At 34.4% G+C, this 22,272-nt stretch overlaps 1 protein-coding gene across 1 annotated transcript; it reads right to left on the bottom strand.

Annotated features, from left to right (window-relative positions):
• Positions 1–339: 339 nt before the first annotated feature.
• Positions 340–20,938, bottom strand: LOC124373626 (protein eyes shut-like). The gene is made up of 12 exons (XM_046831980.1): positions 20,812–20,938; positions 18,670–18,849; positions 18,340–18,578; positions 17,286–17,449; positions 15,057–15,269; positions 13,119–13,307; positions 11,245–11,366; positions 10,055–10,174; positions 8,152–8,293; positions 7,858–8,030; positions 6,020–6,260; positions 340–1,279 (listed from the first exon to the last, which is right to left on the bottom strand). Exons 1-12 carry the CDS (start codon positions 20,893–20,895, stop codon positions 1,113–1,115), a joined length of 2,034 nt encoding a protein of 677 aa, XP_046687936.1. The 5' UTR covers positions 20,896–20,938; the 3' UTR covers positions 340–1,112.
• Between the last annotated feature and the right edge of the window lie 1,334 nt (positions 20,939–22,272).

Below are 22,272 nucleotides of genomic sequence, written 5' to 3'. Positions count from 1 at the left end.
CGTACTGAAAAAACAATATCCTTGTGGTACACAGCACACTTAAAGTCTATTAGTAGTTCTTAAAAGTTTTGGATGAATTGCTAGTTTTAAGTTTTTATTTATTTTTTATTAAATAATCAATGGCAGCAGACATCTAGATTTTATAAATGACATCATACAAATCACACTATAGTAAAACGTAATACTAAAATTAATATGCATTCAATATCTGAATTCCAATTTGCATGATCGGTTCAGTTTCATTTAGTAATTCACATGCAGTAATTTCATTTCTTTATTTAGTAGTTGTAAAGGCAGATTGTGTAACATCTGTTATATTTTAAGAGGTACGTTTTTGCTCTTTAAGAATAATATTAATCCTCAACACTTTATAACTTTATGTTTGGTCTTAAAATAACAAGGGATTCTTGATAGTTTTAAACATATGGTTAATATGGTTCCACTTGAATTAAAACGCTTTTAATTTGTTTACGTAAAGAGTATAGGCTACTATATTAGTATTTAACCAACAAAATTCAAAAATGTTTAGAAAAAGCATTTTTTTCTAAATAAATAAAAAATATTTAAAAATCTAAAAAACATTTGGAAATTTATTAAGTATATTTTTAAAATGAGATATCTTCCATGACTGTACAGTCCAAAAATATGAGAGGAAAAGTGTTTAAACTGTAAGATTGTTCACATGCTCTTAAAGCCCCAATTTTCATTAAAATTCATTTTACTTAGAAATAGTTAATTCAATAAAACATACAAGTTAAGTGTTAGTCTCATTGTTAGTGCATTCCATTATATTAAATTAATATTTTGTAGTTGATCGTACTGGAAGAAGAATGCAAACTGTTAACACCTGGAGGAGTTTAGAAAATAATGAAACAAAATACTGCAAAGTACATTAGTAGAACCCTAAAGAAAATAATAATTTTAAAAATCTAACTTTTACGTTCACTTATTATTAAAATACTGACAGTTAGTTCACGATAATGAAAACCGTTTAAAATCAACGCATATGTTCAAATGAAACGTCTATAACAGATTCAAATGCTTGATGACGTAAAAGTGCTCCCTAATATTCTAAATGGTACTGGCAGTGACGTTTTGATCTTGAGACAGCTTCAGTTGCCGAAGAGCGGGCAGCTCCTTATGTTCTCCCCCTTGTAGCGCGTGAAGTCGGTGATGCCCTCGTGATCGGTCCACACGATCTCGCGGACACAGCCTTGAAACGATTCTCTATAGATGCCACGAGTTTCCTTGCTCGTGATCTTTGATTTGGGAAAACCCCCTATAACATGTCAATCGTATTAATGAATATTTAGTTTTAGATACTCGACTTATTGTTGTAACAAACAGTACAATAATCGTTAGAATTAAATTTGTTATTTATTCTTACCACTTTTATTTCAGGAATTGAACGGCGATGTGAGACTCAAGATCATCTGAGTAGGTCAGTGAATTTGATGTTACTAAGTCTCATATTTTCAGTTATGTAAAACAGTATGTTCAGTCCATAAGTAAGGTGTGCCTGAAAAGTTTACTACAGAACTATTGCAATGAGTGGTATTAATTTATTAGAAATTAAAAAATGAAGTAGAAAATGAAATTACAGAGTGTAATTATGAGTACACACATAAAGAAATAACAGTTTTAGAACATGATCATAAATATGATTCTCCTCCCTCGTCAGCAGATGTAGAGCTTATTTCAGACACTCGTCCAAGAGCGAGTAATTCAATTTCGGAAAATAAGTCAGATACAATGAAAAAGTGGAATGATGAGTACCTCTTTAGATCCGAAACAGTCTTGAAAGTTGAAAACGAAAGTGATTCTTCTTCCTTAGAAAGTGACGTTATTTCAGAAAAATCACGTAGTATAGGAAATTTGATTTTATTACCAGAAAACAAATCAAATATATGGAAGAAACGAAACTGGCAACAAAAAGCCTGTTTGAAAAAGAAAAAAAGAAATCAATGTCCTGTTTGCTCCAGAATAGTTTTTAATTTGAGAATTCATATGTTAATACATACAGGTGAAAAACCTTATGTTTGCAAATTGTGTAGTGAAAGTTTTATACAACCAAATGCTTTAAAGAGGCACATGTTTAAACATTCTGGAGAAAACCCCCATAAGTGTTGTGTTTGTGATAAACAATTCATTAAACTTTACCGACTGGAAAATCACCTGAAAACACATTCAGCGAAAAGACCTTTTGAGTGCAATACATGTGGCAAGTTATTTAATAGATTGGATGATTTAAAAAAACACACTCTCATTCAATTCAAACAGCGAATTAAATGTACAAAGTCTAGGAGAAGCTTCAAAAGTGAATCCTCTCTGTCAGTACATAGCAAAACTCATAATCTCAGTAGCAAAAGATATTTTGTGTGTGCAACATGTAATCAATGCTACTTTTCGAAAAGTACTTTGGAAGTACATATCAGATACATGCACGCTGAGGGAAGTAAAAGATGGTATTGCCACCTTTAACGCTACACTAAAAAACGCTGTCAACAGTAAAAAGGGAACCAAAGACATTTGAATGTACCAGCTGCAGTAAACGCTTTTCATCAACACTATATTTGAAATTCCACGCAAGTGATGGAGATTTGGAGAAGGATCAATTCAGATGTCTCATTTGTAGCAAATATTTTTCAACCAAATATTTATTATAGAATTATGTAACATATATAATAAAGTTTATGAATATCAAAAAGTATTCACATCAGTATTTTAATTAGCACTTATTCATTGTAGAGTAAACAGAACAAATAGGTTAAAGTAGTAAATATTATTAAACCACTGTAGGGCTATAGTAGAATCGTAAGTGAACACATCCAAGAAGGGTCAGAGTTGTGTAAGCTGCTACTTTTGGACCCGAGAGTTGGTTTTGGAGTCATGTGTTCGATCCCCACACTTGACGAAAGAGATTTCTGTGGTCTGGTGTATACTTATTAGGGTCACAGGTCTGTGGTAAAGCTGCCAGGAGTGCCCAATTTAGTAAACAGTGGTTGGTCTAGATGGAATTTGAGGGGATCATTGTATTCTTAGTTGTTAGCACTAAAACCGAAACACCTGTTTTGCACTATTAGTCTTTATTCTTTGTTTATTTTTGACAATGGAAGGATTGTGAAGAAAACAGGATTTTTCCAGACATTTACCATCATTCAGTGATAAAAAAAATCAGTAACACTACGTTTCGAGATCTGCAATCTGATCTCTTCTTCAGGTATACAACTAACCTAACACATAATTACAAACTATGTTAAAATAGACAAATCATATCAGAGCGTTCTGACTGTCGTAGGTGGTTGGTCGAATGCAGACCTATTGTGACTTGTATTCTGTAGTTTAAGTTTAATAATTAATGTTGTGTTTTGTTTTTTATTAAGTACATGTTTTAGTGAAGTTGACACACAATATGGTGGTTGTGATTCCTTCACTCACTGGTATAATTAGTTTATTTTAACGTAGTTTGTAATTATGTGTTAGGTTAGTTATTACGTGAAGAAGAGATCAGACTGCAGATCTCGAAACGTAGGTTACAGATTTTTTGTATCACTGAATAATGGCAATTGTCCGGAAAAATCCTGTAGTCTTTATTACTATACAAAAAGTAAAAGCCACTTGAATTGTGTAATTCTCTGTTTTCCAAGACGTTTTATTAATTATGACCAATACCGTATTACATTTTTTGCCATCTATTGTGTTGTTACATAAGATTTTTCATTAAAAATAATTATTTATAATGTTAAAACCATGTAGAAATTTATGAAAATATCCATGTACTGTTTCTGAAAAATTTGGCGTCAAATATACCGGCTGTCCCAAAAGTCTCACCCCCTTCTAACTTTTTAACTAATTAAACAAACCAATATACCTTTGGGGGGTAGTTATATAATGACAAATGATGGTTTTTTGCGCTACATGAGAACTTAGCCCCTCAACCCAAAATGGGGGGTTTGGGGGGTCAAGTCAAAATTTTTAAATGCAAACCGCCTTTAAAAGCTACTTTATTTTAAAGGTCTTTATAAAAGAAGAACAATGCCTTGAAGAACAACAGACTTGAGGTCTCTATCTCAATCCAGTACGAAACAACGGCTTGTAAAGTTTTATTGAAAAGTTACGCTGAAAAACACTATTTTTCTTAACTCATCTGTTTAGACTTATTCTTAATACTAAGTAGTGCTAAATTAAACTTCAATTAATTAAACATTACCGTTGAAATCTTACCTCAACCTTTTTTAAGCTCAAAGTAAATGCTCAAAATGCCCCCATTTACTTCTTGGCAAAAATAAAGTCTTGATTCAAATGTAAATCCTCATTCGTCACTTCATATGGCCACGTCTGAAGTTAATATTTCAAAAAGTAACCATTCAAAGAGTGTTGAAAAAACATAAATTTCACACAGCGAATGTGTTAACATATAATGTAGCTAGAAATATATCATAGTTTAATAAATTGACTGTGGCGATGCACACTGAAAGTTTCCTTGCTATTCTAAAGTCAATACATGACTCGTGTCGAAGTGAATGTGTTAACAACATATAATGTAGCTAGAAATGTATATAGTTGAACACATAGAATGTGGCGAATGCACACTAAAACTATCCCCGCTGTCTTAAAGTCAGTACATGACTTGTGTCTTAGTGAATGTGTTAACAGCATATAATGTAGCTAGAAATGTATATTGTTTACCACATTGAATGCGGCAGATGCACACTGAAACTATCCCTGCTGTCTTAAAGTCAGTACGTGAATCGTGTCGAAGTGAATGTGTTAACTGTGTACAATGTAGCTAGAAATGTATCATATTGTTTTTAAAACACATTGACTGTGGCAGATGCACACTGAAACTATCAATGCTGTCTTAAAGTCAGTACGTGACTCGTGTCAAATTGAATGTGTTAACAACATATAATGTAGCCAGAAATGTATCATAGTTTAACACATTGACTGTGGCAGATGCACACTGAAACTATCCCTGCTGTACTAAAGCTGTTATATGACTTATGTGGCAATGAAGGTGTTAATACATTGACTACCAGACACATTTTCCATGATTTGTCCAAGAAGCCGATGTGAACTTTTCATTATGCAATGCACATTATGTTGAGATATAAACATGCCTGAACCACTTTTTGTGGAGGGAGGTCATCGGTGACCCACACAGCGTAGTAGATCATTATTACGATTGTACTTTTTGCAAACAATCGTGCTTCTGTCTCTAAGTGATTATTTAGTCTTATTCAGTTCATTCTGCAAACAAGTAAGTGCGTTTGTTATATTTTTTCACTCTACATACGTTTGAATTTTGTACCTTTCATTTTTAGTAGCACTTAAAATGTGGCTTCAATTGAAGATTATTCATCAAGAACATCGTCTGACAGTGCAGATGTTCATAAACCAATCATCATAATTAATTTTTATAAAATGTACCAAAAATCATGTACTGCTGCCAAATTGACAAGGATTGATTTACTTCTCTGCATTCCTTTACATTTGTTAATGCTTTCTTTACTAATTACTTTATTTGCCTTATTTATTTTGTTTTAAATAGTTATTTTATAAATATATATTCAAACCATTGATAATGTGGTTTCCTTCATTATGTATTCAAGTAGTTCATTATGTATATATAGTGTATGGATCTGATTGAATAACACACTAAAGGGGGGGGGGGTATGGAATATGGATTGTTCCCACGAGAAATTTAGGGACAGAGGGAAGTAGAGTCTGTCAAAATCATCCTCAGATGATGTTGTTACATGTTATCAAACCGGTTGTCAATTAAAATTAAACCACATAAGAACTTTGCAAACACCTTAAAAAATGTTCAGTTGTAAAAATGTCGTTGCATATGTATTTTTTACTTTTAACGCTTGTCTTTTACATGAAAAATCTATGTAACAGGAGAAGAAATAGATTATTCTTGTATGTATCAGAATATCACCATATCACATTCAAGCCTAACTCAAATTCCACCCGGAGATGAATGAAAAAAGCAGACAAATTAATGAATATTTACCTAGATGAATGACCCCATCAGTGAGAATGGGTCGCTGGCCGTCACTGATGAACGAGAGAGGGTCTCCCCTGTCACTCCAGACGGTGATGTTGTCACTGGAGAAGTTGACGGTGATGTCATGCCAGTTGCCGTCAGCCACTGTAGCTCCTGGTAGTGTCACAACAGTTGCCTCTTGTCCTTTCCACGACCAGGCGAGTTTCACCAGTCCTCCCTCCAAGCCCACTCCAACGAATTCTTCATCCTAATCCGTAAAGATGGTCTCTTATTATTCTATTCGAACTTATCGTATAATGTTCAAATGTAAGAGGTTAATATCTCATATTTTGTGAATTTGTAAAGGCCTTATTAATGTCATTTCGTTCTTTGTCAGTGTGATAAGTCTAAACAGGAAGGTCCTACAAATAGAGAATTGAATCTTGATATATGGTCCAAGGAAGAACTATTGATTTTGTGATCAAAAGATCAAAAACCAGTTCGTCCATTTATGTCTGTCTGTCTGCTTGCTACTATTTTCATTACATTCTGTCAGGTCCTTCGATTCTCTAGCCTATCGGTTTATTCTCTATAGTATTGTTTCTAACAAAAAATACACTTTAATAGGGTTTATAGTAACATTTTGCAGCAAAATAAGGAATGCAGTGTTAAATGTACTATAATAGGGTTGTTATTATCTGAAGTTATTGGTCCCAAGCGTATTTTGAATAATCAAAAGTTTGGAAGATGCGGACTGCCATTAGAAATTATTTTCTGGTTGGTATTATGAACCGAACAGCGGCATTACATTTGTATTTACCAGTCTGTACAACAAGGTTCAGAGTTCACGGTTTATAACTTGAATGTAATCTAGGCTACCTAACGGAAAGCAAGCTAATACAATAGTGTAAGGGTGGTTTGTTTTCAACCTCCGATCTGACGCCATGGTGGCCAGACACGTGGTAAGTCCGCAGTGTGCACATCTTTCCTGCTGCAATATTTGTCTGCCGAGTTCAAATAGCTGGTTTGCATTGAACAGCAGGCGCATAAACATGACCGCCTCCATTGATTCTCCCACCAATTGCAAATTGAGGAGTGTTATTTGTTTTCCATAAGCAGAAGGGAATAGTACATCAGAAATCCATTAGAGAATGTGCTATGTGTACGGAGAAAATATGAGAGATGGTGTTGTGTGTGGATCACGTCTAAAGTTTAAAGATGGCTGATTTTTAAATTCAAGATCAATTCGAGAAATGTTAAAGCAGATGCCATTCGTCGATTTTTATGGGTATCAGTTAACATCTTTAGCTTTTCACACCACTACAAGGTACACAAAATTTTATTTGAAACAAAAAGTTTAGGAGTGTTATAAGTCTTTCAGAGCACTTTTTTTATTTTTTCCTAGGTTCATAAACATTAGAGTTGTGAATTAAAAAAATTTTAATGGCCACCATAATTGAATGAAATGGCATACCAAATGGCTAATGAACTTAGTTGAGAGATTTATAAGATCAGTGTTTGCACCAAGTTTCAGCATTCCTTTTGTCAGTTCTTAGTGATCGAAAAATTCTTATGGCATTTACACATGGTACGAGTAAAAATATCGTAAAAACATTATGAAAACTTTTGAACAGCCATCATATTGAAATGAAATGGCCGATACCAAGCTAGCCAATAAACTGACTGAGATAGTTATAGGAATTCCGGTACCAAGTCTCGACTTGTTCGGAATTTTTTGACACTAACGTTTCCACAAACCACATTATAATCGCATATATATAATCTTTGTAACTTAAGTGAGCCTAACACTTTTATAGAATAAATTATATTTATTGTTTAATGTATTATAAAATGAACATAGGCACCTGAGAACTCCATAGAATCATGCCTTGTGGATGTGCTGTGGAGAAGTTTAAGAACAGGAAGTCTATATCGGTGCGCCGGAGGGAGCCGATCTCCCCTCGGTCCGCGAGGCTTGACTGAGGATCAACAAGGAGATAACTGTTGCCACCAAAGTGTGCTGCTCCTGCAGGCAGAGCTGCAACAATTACCATATCACTCACAAAATGATCTATCCCTTTTCAAGTACAATTCAGGTCATCATACTTTGGCTGACTATATAAGTTTGTTTCAAAGAGTAGAATACAGTGTTGACTCACCTTGTGAACAGAATGGACCCTCCCACCCGACTGGACATTGACATACAGGTTTGCTTCCAGAACTCTTTATACAAAGTCCACCGTTTTCACAAGGTAAATCGAGACAGGAAACTAATGACTCGCATCTTTCCCCTGTGAATTCCTGGAAAAGAGATATTTCAGATGTAGACACGTATTAATGGTTCTTTTTAATTTAAAAAAGATATGATACTACATAGTGTTTAAAATGTAAAAAAAATCTAAATATTTCCATCATATGTAGTGACAATTTATAAAATCTTCACCATTCTAGTTAGACATTGTATATAGCTAGTATTTTTATGATGACATGATTTTAAGGTTCACTATTCTCTCATTATAGAACCTTTGTAATTGGGGCAATGAATTACTTCATCATAAAGTTAAATTATTACACAACACAGTTTTTTCTCCTATGACAAGAAGCTTTTGAATAGCACTTAATCCTATAAGAACCTTAGAGCTGCTTCCAGAGTGACAGGATATTCAGGATGAGTAATGTTAGGGGGTAGGGGCCGCCTCCTAATCAAGATCCATGAGGAAGAATTAGGATACTTTTTCATGTCCCCCGGAAGAAGGGGAGGCCAGCTCTGAACTAGCCTGTCCAGTCAAAGCAGGCAGGGGGTGGCACACCCTTGTTGAGGCTAGCAAGAACCTCTGATACTTAGGGAACGAACCCCACCAACTCCACCAGTCATCTCCCGCAGTAGACTAGACCTATCGAATTACCTGTGTACCCTAGAATCTTGACTTTTGCGGTTAGTGATGTGCCGCTCCTGGACATCCATAAGGTTGCCCAGATTGAAGTGACACATTGGTTTTTGCTGTGCCCAGTGGTAGTTCAACTGAAAGGTATAGACCAGCCAGAAGTGATCCCTGCTGGGTAAAATAATATGTTATAAAGTTAAAATATTACACAATACAGTTACAAATAAATAAATATCTCTTGACAAATGCTACATAAAACATGATCATGTGCAACAGTGCATGTGGCACCTCAACAATAGGTGGATAAATAGAATTATGTAATCCCTACTCTTAACCTGTGTATGGTTCAGTAACCTACACAGGGTACAGCAAAAACCAATGTGTCACTTACTTAAATCTGTGCAATCTTATGGATGTCCAGGAGCGGCACATCACTAACCACAAATGTTTGAGATATTGGGGTGCGAGGGTCAATAGGTCTAGTATACTGTGAGGGATGGATATTGGAGTTGTTGGGGCTCCCTGAGTGTTAAAAGCAGTTGCTAGCCTAGACATAAGGGTTTGCCAACCCTTGCTTACTTTGACTTGAGAGGCTGGTACAGAGCTGGTCTCGCCTTCTTCTAAAGAGACGTGACTGAGATTAATGCCAAAAATCCATCCTCTTAGATTTTAATAGGAGTTGGCTGCTACTCCAAACCTTACCCATCAAGAATATACTGTCACTCTGGAAGCAGTGCAAAGGTCCTTTTAGGACTAAATACAATTTCTAAGCTTCTTGTCATAAGAGAACAAAATATAAAACCTGTGTATGTTATTATTCCAATCAGCTGTTCTGACTGGGGGGGGGGTGTCCTTCCCACTGTTGATAGCAGTTTTGAAGATAACGTTTGATTAGAACTGTAATATCTCATTTAACAGATTGTTACCATTGTCACTCCTAAATACTACATATATTTCCAAGTTCTACCAATGTTCATAATACACTGTCATTACTACAACAATACATTATTTCCTGACCATTTCCTATTTCACTCACGTTGTGATTTTCATCCATTACCACAGCTACTGTGATGGTCCAATGATGAAAGGATGGATATGATGATCATTGGATTGAAATTTATACCACGTTATAGAAATAGATAGTATTAGTAAACTATTTAATAAATCATAGTTCTACCTGGGTGCAAGTACAGTGGGGTTTGAGCATAGTGTCAAGCCAACAGGTACCAGCATGTAGGCACACGTCACCTCCGCAAGCTGTACCATCACAGTCATCAACGTTGCGGGCAGCCAGCACCTAATCATAGCAAATTACTGTATTGGATAGTTATTATTACAGTAGACTTGTTCCAGTGTTCATAGTGATTATTGTACTTATAAAGATGGAATTCTCTTCAGCTCTTCTCCAAACTCTAATATAACCCTGAGATATTCAATTTTTACGTTTAACATTTAAAATTTACTAATACATACTTCTATTAGTCCAGAGGCTGAGAGCTAATTTGAATTGTATAAATAACTATCTAATGTTTTGAGAAATTGTTAGAAGTTTTCCTAAGAAAGAAATTGATTTTCAGAGGATGTTTCCTTAAGAAAGAAATTGATTTTCAGAGGATGTCTCCCTAAGAAAGAACTTGGTTGTCAGAGGAAGTTTCCCTAAGAAAGAAATTTATTGTCAGAGGATGTTTCTCTAAGAAAGAAATTGATTGTCAGAGAAAGTTTCCTTAAGAAAGAAATTGTTTTTCAGAGGAAATTTTCCTAAGAAAGAAATTGATTTTCAGAGGATGTTTCCCTAAGAAAGAACTTGGCTGTCAGAGGAAGTTTCCCTAAGAAAGAAATTGATTCTCAGAGGAAGTTTCCCCCAGGAGAAATAGATTGTCAGAGGAAGTTTTCCTAAGAAAGAAATGTATTGTCAGTTGAACTAGTTTTGGTGAGCATGATATCAAAAGAGTTAAAAGTATGAAATGATAACATTTTACTGAAATAATATATTTTTAGCTTAACACTAAGACCAACCATCAGACATGTAAAAAAAGTTTTATCAGCATGGGCCTGCCATATGAAGATTACTTAGCTGAAAATAACTTTACATTTGTCTCTTTATCTCATTGGCTAACAGTGATATAACTATTATCGACATTGTTTTTAAGTATCTCAAGCTAAAAAATTATGATCATATTAACAAAGTATTATTTATTTCCTCCTTCGGAGATTAATGGATATAGTCTTATCTTTCTAACTGAGAGATCATGGGTTCAAATCCAAAGAAGTCTCAATATGAGTGGATATAATATTATGCAGTGTACTTCAAGGTCAGCATAACTGAAAGCTGAGTCTTAAAAGAGAAAAAAGATGAAAGCTTAGTACCTGAGTGGCCGTTAACTGTACCGGTCGCCAGTTGAGGGCGACTCGGCGCACACATCCGGTCAGAGCCACCGGAAGACCGGCCATCGCACCAGGTGGAAGTTGGCTCAGGTCTGGTACACCTCCTGTTGTGGAGTCAAAAAATAGGTTTTAATAAAGAAATTTTTTAATTCTGTAACTATGCAATTTAATTTTTTTTTCACGTCAATTCATAGAAACAGCAGTAATAAATCATTAATTACATGCAATTGATTGATTGATTAATCATTACTTACAAGTTGAAAATAATAACAGATTATGTTTTAAAACTGTAAAAAGTGGAAATAATGTTTTATTACTTTCTCTTATAACGAGATAGTTCTACAAAGTGGATCTTAAAGTCGAGAGGAATTATTTACCTCTAATTTTATAATAAGTGGTTCTGAGCCTCAGAAATCGAGTAGTGTGATTGATCCTTTACACCAGGAAGGCTCTAATTTGAGTGAGAGAGAACTCCATTTCAAGATCACATATGAATAATTATAAGCTTTTAAACAGGGAAAATTTTGAAATGATTAACCCTTTAAATGCCAGTCTATTTTTAAAATTAAATCCCAATAGTTACCAGATTCCCCCCTCCCCCAATATATTTAAAAAATACCAGCCATTTACATATATTATATTGCAAAAAATAACAGCAGGGAAATTACTATATTTCAACATTTGGAAATAATGCTATACCTTTTTTTCTTTTTAAAGACGTTTGAGCAAACCTTCGTCCTTTTTGTAGTCAAAGCTTTGTTGTTTTACATATATTTTAATTTGAAATTAAAAATACAGATGTGTAGCACAAAATTAACTGAATAAAAAAAATGTTTTATGGTCAACAATGAAAAACACAAGTATATTTGTATGTCATGTACTAAAATAGTGAATATTTTGCAAAAGTAAATTTAAATATGAACAGCTCTGAGATGTTCATAGGTTTATGTTTAAATTTGGGGTACTTATGACATACTTCATAAAATATTTTTAAAATGGATGTCGAGCACATAATTGGTAACATAAGAAAGCACAAATAATTCAAATTTATTGTAATATTTCCATTTAATTTCATGATAGTTTTACAAAGACATAGTAAACAAAATATGTAACAAAAATATATTGTTGTGATGTATTTTTACAAACAACAGAGTGCCATGATATATGATGTAGTATTTAATATATGATTGTGTGATATTCAAGAAGTTAACCATATTGGCAACAAGAAATATGTGGTACGCACAAATTAGAAAACAAACATACTGATTTCTTGTCAATTGTTGCTTCTATTCTTCAATAAATTACCAACCAGTACACCATAATTATTTTGTAGAATTAAATAATTTAATGGAAAGATTGAAAGTGTCCAATCTGTGATGTCTACTAAGTAGAAAAAGCAGAGATTTCCTCGATCTTGAAACCCAGATAAATGGCCTAATTCTTGACTTCTGAAAACTCATATTTAGTAACAAAACTGATTTTCCTAAGTGAGTGGTGTAATACTTTGCACTAGGAAATATTTTAATTTTTTAGTATAGGTCCATCAATGCTTTATCCTATATTTTAGTGCAGGCTAGTTCTGCAAAATGGATCTGAAATCCTTTAGAAATGTTTTTGCAGAACTTAAGAAAGAGGTTTTTTTAAACATGATTTGATCAATCTGGTGTTGGTATTTAATCAGCTTTCTCTTTATCGTTTTGAAGTGTCTAATGCATTTTTATGTGTGGCACACATACCCTTTTATAGTATCATAGAGTAAAAGTGTTCTCCCCTATATTCTACTAAACATGCAGCTTGATAATAAAATAAACTTATGAAAGAAAATTAGAATGAGTTGTTTGAGTCCAGCCTCACACCTATATAGATGGGATGGCTGGAAGGCAGGAGAGATTCTCCCTGTAACAGAGACGCTGCCGTGACAGCACCATCGACCCACAGGAACACCCGATTCCCATAACGACCAGCACGCACTGTATGCCAGGTGGCAAGAGCCAGTACTCGACCACTGCGCACCACCAACACATCTCCATTCCTGCGTTGACCTCCTGTAGTAGACAGAATAGTTATGTGGTTGGTGAATCTCTGAAATTTCACAGATTGTGGCCATCTTCATAGTCTATCTAGGATTTACAGAATACTTACAACTTCTGGGTCCCAAAGAGCTCACTCTCCTTGTTGATTGTTGGTATCTGGAAGTAAATTATAGTGGATTTTTTTTCATACATCCCCTGCATGCCAAATCCTGTTTGTGACATGTACACCCTTTCTGTTGTATGATCATTTGTCTAGTCAAACCACCTCTTTGTTTTTTAACAATGTTCATGAACACGCTAGATTTTTTAAACACTTGTATTTGAACAATTTTTTCAGGCATTGTACAAGTGACTATGTAGGATTATACAACATTCAACCCTATTGAAAGAGTGTAATCTCTCTATTCAGATAACTTTGATGTTATTATTATTATGTGCACAGTTGGAATTTAAAAAAGCACATTTTATATTTCAACAACTAAAAACTGTGAATACTAACAACTTCTCGGTTGTAAACAGCTCATCCGCCTTGTTGATTGTTGGTATCAGAAAGTATATTACAGTATTTTGTGGATTTTTTCATGCACGTATATCCCCTGCGTGTCAAATCCTGTTTGTTACAGTTACACCCTTTATGTTGTACGATGATTTGTCTAGTCAAACCACCTCTTTGTTAGAACAATGTTCATGACCACGCTAAGTTTTTTCATTCAATAATAGGTTTTGATAAAATTTTATTTTTCTGAAAAGAAGTCATTGTTTATTGCTTTAGTTTCCATTTTTCAAGGGTGTAACCTCTTTATTCAGATAACTTTAATGTTATTGTTATCTGTGCAGTTAGAATATTTTAAGAGCACATTTAGTATTTCAGAAAAAGAAAATGTGTACTATTTCTTTAGCTAGGCTTTTAGTTTTGTCAACTTTAGTACATCATGTCTACTTCAAATTTTGTATCAATTTCATTATTTTTGTAAGTGCTGAAAGAATGTTAATTAGTACAATTCAAAAGGTATTTTAAAACAGATTAATTTTAGTATAATTAATTTTTTTATTAACTGAATACTTTATTACATTCTAATTATTGCAATGGGAAATTTTAAGGTTTCCTAGCTTCTTATTCAGTTACAGTATTAAGGAAATAGTACCAGTCATGTCAATGCTTTATGTCAAACATAGCATTAAATAGTTTCTGATTATAATTTCAGGAATGTGTAAATCTATCATATAAATTTCAAAGTAGGAAAATGTGTTACAAAAAATAAAATGAGTTTAAAATAGTAAAATAAAAAATAATATATTGTTTATTTGATAGTGTATACATATTTAGATAACGAATTGAACAAAATATGAGTCTTAATTTACAAAGCAAATTTAGAGCTAAAAAGCCCTCTTTGAACTTGATCTCAGAACCAACAACTTAAAGGTGACTTCCGAGTTACCATCAATGCATGTAACTGTAAATATTATAAACTTAGTAGACAGCTCTGAATGATTTCAAGTAAATATCAATAAATTAACCGATCTGCGATTTATGTCAAACAACACAAGTAAAACCCCTTATTCATCAAATTTTACAGTTTGTCTTGAGTGAAAAAATGTACTGTACTAAAGGTTTTTAATTACATTACATTATTTTGATATCAATTACTTATTTACAATCATCCCCCATGTAATTAAACATACCCAAATACAGAAATATAGAAGTATATAAGAAAATATTAATTTTTTGAACAATATTTTAAAAAGAAATATTTAACGTACCGATGGTATTGAGCCTGAGCTCTAGTATGCCCCCGTGAAGGGCTATGGACAAGAAGGATGGACTGTGTGGGTGTCCTGTAAACAAGACCAGACCTCGGTCCTGGGATGGTCTTAGCTCAAATTCTACGCAGGTCTGGTACAGGTGTAGTTCGGCCTTGGGGATGGCCAAAAATGATCGCAGCCCCGTGAAGCTAATGTCGGTCAGCACCTCTTCTGATAACAAGAAATAAATAACTGCATTTCATAATAACTGCAATAACTCTTTAATCATGTCTCTTGTCTATTCAACTCTATGCAAGTACAATGGTCATCTAAGTAAGTTTGAGATAGGGGCGAACTGCATTCTGTGATATTTTTTTTCAAACCCTATCAGTGAAGGAAACAGGATTTTTCCGGACTTTTGCCGTCGTTCAATGATTCAAAAAATCAGTAACACTACTTTTGAGATCTGCGATTTGATCTATTCCTCAGGTAAATAACTTAATACATAACTACAAACTAGGTTAAAATAAACAAATCATACCAGAGCGTTGTGACACGCATAAGTCAGGAATCACAATAACCATGTTATGTGCCAACTTCATGCATAATATATCTACATTCACTTAATAAAAACAAAACACAACACTAATTATTAAAATTGAACTACTGAATACAGCTCAAAATAGCTCTGCACTCACAGACCAACCACATAGAACTGGCCAGAGGCCAATAGTAAATGGCGATTGTCACAGCAGAAACAAAGATTAGTTAGTCACCTGAGGAAGAGATCAAATTGCAGATCTCGAAACGTAGTTTTACAGAACAATGAAAAATGTCTGGAAAAATCCTGTTCCTTCACAATCCTTCCATCGTCAAAAAAACAAACCTCAGAAATAATTTTAATTACTCCACTACAGTATGGGCTAATTAGATTATCTGTGTGTCTGTGCACATTATTTAAAGTCATCTAGTCTTTTATATTTATCAAGAGTGCAATTTTGAACTACTATTTACAGTTGGTTTTATGTGTTAGAGTGCACATAACATCTCAGACTTTTTTGGTGTTGAAGCATCATCACATGCAACTGTTTTGGGTGGTATTCTATGTTTTGGAAAGGTATAGTTTATTTCAGGACAATACAAATTTAACCCATTAACGGTTTTATTTTTGAACTTGTATGTTGTTTTACTAAAATTGTATTTTTTGTGGTTTTTATAGAGACAGGTTTGTAGGGTTTACATAATGTATGTTTATATGCAAAAAAGTCACCTTTAGTCTTTTTTTTCAATTACGTGATTTTTTTTAATATCATCCATTAAGTAAGTGAATGGCACTGGATTGCTGAAACTTTAATATGTCAAAGAACTGTCAGAGCAAATTGGTACAGTCAGTAATGTTTGCCCGAAGTTTTGCATTTTTTCAGTGACTAATGCAGCAGCATGATAAAATCTTATTTCATAATGTTGTATACACTGTATTGTTCTTGAGGAAAATGGCTTAAATAATTGAACATGCGCCTCACCTTATCTTGCTAAATGCGATTTCTGACTTCTTTACAAAAAACTTCCTGTCATTCCATATTCTGTGAATGATTAAAAAATTAATGAAAAACGTTATCGAAGCCACAATTTTGAATGGTAGATTCCAAAGTGAAAATGTTTTTTGTTGCCACGTACTCCGATGATTCCTACAGACATGCAAATTGAATTCAAATGTGTTCAATTTCCTATTAGATTGGCATTCACAATGACAATCAAGAAGTCACAAGGCTATATATATGTGGCTTAGATTTGGACACACCATGTTTTTCACACGACAATTATACTTGGCGTTCTCGCGTGGACAAACCACGAGCTTTTTTATATGGTTAAAGACGGACTTGCAAAAAATATTGTATACTCAGTAGCTCTTCGAAATCAATATTGATTATAAACTTCTATTTTTCTACTTTACGATAAAAAATATATTACTTTTTTCACTTTACATTTTACTTTTATGATATCAAGCAATGAATACCTCAGTTATGTAAATGAAGTACACTGAAATGAGAAAATGAATGGTTGAAGTTTTTGTATTTTTATCGGCGGTGATTGTTTAAAGCACTCCATTCCTCTTTCTGTCTTAGGGCAGAACTACATTTGCCGGTTCAGCTAGTGGTCATATAAAAAAGAATTAAGTGTGTAACTAAATAATTTTGTGTTGGTGTTTACAGCGTCATGTATCAAATATTTTAAAACATTACATACCTCTCTCACAGTACTTGCCAACCCTGCCAAACGGACAGTCACACTGGTAGCCAGTCTCGAGTGGTACACAGGTGGCACCACTGGAGCAGTTGTGCCGACTCATGTCACAGGGGTTGTATCTTAGAGCACACACTGGTCCGAACCACCCGTCCTTGCAGAGGCACCTGGGGAATAACACGTTCAGCATCAGAACACATCAACTTTATAGTACTTGCTTTAAAAACTTGGCTGAGTTTGAAAGTGCCTTGCAAACGTCCCTATGTGAAGTAGGTAATTGGTTTGACGCTAACGGTCTGATGCTGAACAAGAAAAAGCCAAATAATTCAATTCATGCCTTTTTTAAATCAGAATCCAGAAGTAAAATTGCCTGACATTGAGGGTTTTTTTACTCTTAAAAATTCCTTGGGATTGTAGTAGAGACACCTTAAATGGAATGAACACGTAGAGCAACTAATAAAAAAACTAAAACACGGCTTGTTTTGCTTTGAGAACAATTAGCTCTGTATCAAACCGTGATACTATTAAGTCTGTCTACTACGCATATGTTTTCTCGCACCTTAGATATGGAGTGGCATTTTGGGGAAATTCATTAAGGTAAAAAAATGTGTGCAAATTGCAAAAACGAATTATAAGAATTAAGTTTAAGCTCCGAACCCGACAGTCGTGTAAACCATTTTTCAAAATAAAAACATTTTGACCTTCCCATCTCTTTACACTTTTGAAGTTTCAAGTGTTTACAAATCTAATAGGGAACAGTTCCATAAAAATCAAGTATTTCACCCTTACAGTACAAGGAATCAGATACTACACTATCCTATTCATTGGTTAAAACTCTATAAGCACTTTAGAGTTAAAACTTTACAATAAATTTCCAGAATCGTTCAAAAATGAATATTTAATTCAAACATTTAAAAATTCCTTAAAAATGCTACCTCATAAACCAGGTATTTTAGTCTGTTGAAGAGTACTTAATGTACCTATTTATATTTCTTATTTGCCTTAAATAAGTGTTAACATTTGCGAGATTAATACAGTGGGCATGTGTAATACTGACGTGAATGTAGCTCCATGATCAAGGCAGGCACCTCCGTTGAGGCATGTTGTGTTGTGGCAATGGGAGGTCCCACATTGGCCGACGTTTGGCCGACCCACAATGCTCTGTGCTCGTACCTGGCTGACAGCCACGTTCACACGACCCGCCCGAAATTCCACCCCCATAGATACAACCGGTGAACCCTGTGTGAAGGGGGAGGTCGTGCGGGAGCCCGCTGAAGTTGACAAACTTGTGGCCTCCTAATCGCCAAAATATTCAAGATAAATAATAAGTAGTATCACATCAAATTCTTGGAATAACAATAAATCCCTCGTTATCAACAAACATTACCGATGTAAAAACTGTGGGTTTTGTGTTGAGTTCGGTCATCCTGCCGGGAGAAGTCCCTGTCACGTTGTCCAAGTTGTCGACTTGCAGCCATGCTTGTGGGCCGACACGTCCAAAACTTGACCAGGTGAACAGCACCTGACTTGCTGAAGACTGCTCTAGGGGTGAAAATCCTACGTGGACCTAAATTGTAAATTCCACTCGTCAAAACTTCTACAAAGATAGACTGTAAAGTAATACTAAGGGTTATTTTTATTTGTTGTGTCTTATTTTACACTGATGACTAGAATGAGTTTTTGTATTTAGTATACAGGGTGTAACTTGTCCTGATATGCCTGCATGTATTCCAAACAAATTGTGATTTCGATGTAAAAACTTCACCATATCTATTAAAATACTTTTATGACCTTTTAGAAGGGCAAATATATTTCCCTCTTTTGAAAGGGGGGTAGATGGTTGCCACTTTAAATTTTCAAACTGCAGCCCCTATCTTGTTACATTTCATTTAAAGATTAATTCAAAAGAAACACAATGCTATGAAAAAAAAAACATCTCTACGGCGATCCTAGCTAAAGTTATGGGCAAACAACCCCTTACATCGAAGGTTATAAATTAATTCCTGATACGCTAGATATATTAGAAACGGATTGAGATATAAAGTTTACAACCTTCACCATGCTTATTAAATAAATTTTTTTGGATTTTTTTGAGGGTAACAAAAATGTCGGTACTTTGGGATTATACCGACCACACCAGTATGAAGAACACAAAAATAGAAAATTTATAGAAACAAACATGATAGAACGAAAAAAAAAACAACTCTTCAATTACAAAAATTACAAAACTTACAAGCATTTCCAGGTATTGTGATCGGTATTGTTGTCGCTGTTATCTTATCTTTCTCGAGAATCCTGATTACGGCAGGCCGCGCGGCATCACGTGATTTGCACGGTACATTCATTGCCTTTCCATTACAATTCAATTTATATTTCTGATTAGCCCCTCTAGAATTTGATATTTTACTGATAGGTACTATTCTCGAGGGGATGTTTTTCTTTCGTCGACATCAGCGCGGGGCAGCACCGAAGGTGCTGTCGAAGCCCGCGCTGATGGCCGGAGGCACTCGCATTTTGGGTGGCGGAATGTGATCAAGAATAAAAAACAAGTTTTGAGGTGTTTTTTTAATAAAAAGTTTAGTTTGGTAAATGTTTGTTTTTGTTGAATTTTGTGTGTTTGGGAGAAATGTAGAGGTAAAACACGGAAGTACAACAAAGCGATGCACCAGCTGAACGGGCGGCGAGACTCTGCAATCACGTTATCTACTAGACGCTCGACTTTGACCTCTGTCTGAGGATGGGGAGGTGTTTGCGATAAGACAATTCCTGTTTTATATTGACGAAAATATTGTTCTACGCTAATCTAGTAATCAGTAGAAACGAAATGTGAAATAACGATTCATGTCTGGGGGTGTGGTCGGTATAATCCCAAAGTACCAAAATGTCGTCACCCTCTTTTCAAGGGGGGGGGGGGTAACTTTAAACTTTCAAATTTGCAACCTCTATGTTGTGACATGTCATATTAAAGGCCTATTCAATAGAAACATAATGACACTAAGAAAATACCTGTACGCCTTTTGTAGCAAAAGTTATGGGTAAACAACGCAAACGGTGAAGGTTTTACATTTATATCTCAATCCGTTTGGCATATATCCAGGCGTAACAGGACTTAATTTACACCCTTAGATGTAAGGGGTTGTTTGGATATACTTTTGCTAGGATCGTCATAGAGATTTTTTGTTCATGTCATTGTGTTTCTTTTGGATTTATCTTTCAAATGTTATGTTACAAGATAGGGGTTGCAATTAGAACTTTCAAAGTTTCAAGTTATCCTCTTCTAGCCCCTTTGAAAAAGTGTGGGGAAATATTTTTATCCTTCATAAAGTTCAAAAACAATATTTAATAGGTATGGTGAAGATTTTAAATCCATATCTCAATCCCTTTGGAGTATATCCAGGCTTATCAAGACTTAATTTACACCCTGTATAACCTCAAAGACTATTGAATGTATACAGAATATTTTACAATCGAGTATCTTCTCAATGAAAAGCAAAATTAATGCACAGTACAGAAATACAGGAGTACCAACCTGAGCCAAGATTCCAGGTGAGAACGACATAGCCCTTGATGTAGCTAACGGCCATGTGGTCTGCGGTGGCGTCGTGTTGGCCATCCTGGCCCACAAACAGCAGTAGTGCCACTTGGTCTGTTGATTGGGTCATGAAGCGGAATCTCATCTCAAAAACTGTGGAAACATGGTTCCTGGCACAGGGTAGGCTGAGAACGAGGCCATTCCACGTACTGATGACGTGTACAGAGGGTGGCCAATTTCCAGATCTGCCAGAAATCAGCGTTGGTTATCAATAGTTTTAATCAATTTTGGATAGTATTCTTGAATTTCATGGAATATTTTGTGTTAGTGAATTATAAATTTACCTTCTGACAATCCTAAATATTGCAATGTTATGTAACGATTTAATTTAATTACAATTAATTCAATTGTTTGAATTTTAAGCGTTAGTGTTGAAGGTCTTTTGTCTTACTGTTGGTACTTAATCGTTTTTTCCTGTTTTTGTGTGTTTCTATTTGAATTACTTGTCTATTTTAATTGATTACTTTTTATTTTTTTTAACACTAGAATAATATTTATCTTCAAATTAAAAATGCATCAACCACCTGAAGGAAAATAATTGTATTGTAATATAGTTTTTATTTATAATACATGTTTAGTATGTTCATGACAATGGTCTATTGTACACTTGTGTATTTAATGCCAGTAAAGGTTCTTGATTCTAAAATATTTATAAAATACGATAAGGATAATTTTTGATGGCAGCAGGTTATATAATATAAAGTGTAGTGATTTTTCTACCTAGGACAATCAAAGTAGATCATTCAAAACCCGTTTTAATGATCTCTTCCAAAAAATATTGCTACATTATGGTTAAAAGAAATTGAATACTACCTCATACTATGTAAACCAAACTACTGCAATATAAATTGAAACCCACAAATAGTTCACAAATGCAAGAAAAGTAGTTTAATGTAATGTAGCAGCAAAAAGTGACCCACGACAATGTACTGAATGAAAAGATAAACACTCAAGCCAATTCATAGTTTAACACTGTAATGCAACTGGAAATCATGGACAAAATCTATCTACAACAAGTTACTTCCTCCAGTAGTTGCAAACCGTCTACCAACATGAGCTGACATGGCCACTAATCGTAGCGTTCATTTGTGTTCTGTGAATATTTGATTTATTTATGTGTAATTGTGTCATGTACTGTATGGCTTTCATTTTAATCTACAACGAAACGCTAAATGCTTGGATACCTGAAAATGTCACTGTGTTAAAAAAATGCACTTCTAATGTTGGAATGTTCAGGATTCCAAAGGTGATAACAAACTTTCCTACCATGATATGCACACAATATGTTTTCCTCCATACCTTCAATTCAATAAATTAACCACATTTATACTGTCTGTATTAAAAATTTTTGAATCTCTACCAAAATAAAAAATAGCTCACGAAGAATTGTATAATAAT

This window comes from Homalodisca vitripennis, unplaced genomic scaffold (genome assembly GCF_021130785.1).
Source record: "Homalodisca vitripennis isolate AUS2020 unplaced genomic scaffold, UT_GWSS_2.1 ScUCBcl_6038;HRSCAF=13064, whole genome shotgun sequence".
In the NCBI taxonomy this organism is placed as follows: Eukaryota; Metazoa; Arthropoda; class Insecta; order Hemiptera; family Cicadellidae; genus Homalodisca; species Homalodisca vitripennis.
This window is presented reverse-complemented; position numbering and strand designations above follow the sequence as displayed.

Coding starts and splice junctions, on each gene's coding strand:
- LOC124373626 (XM_046831980.1), bottom strand. CDS start 20,895: ATGGCCAACACGACGCCACCGCAGACCACATGGCCGTTAGCTACATCA. Junction 15,270..17,285: donor TGGCAAGTACTGTGAGAGAG/GTATGTAATGTT, acceptor TCTTGTTATCAG/AAGAGGTGCTGACCGACATT. Junction 6,261..7,857: donor TGATTCTATGGAGTTCTCAG/GTGCCTATGTTC, acceptor TTTACGGATTAG/GATGAAGAATTCGTTGGAGT.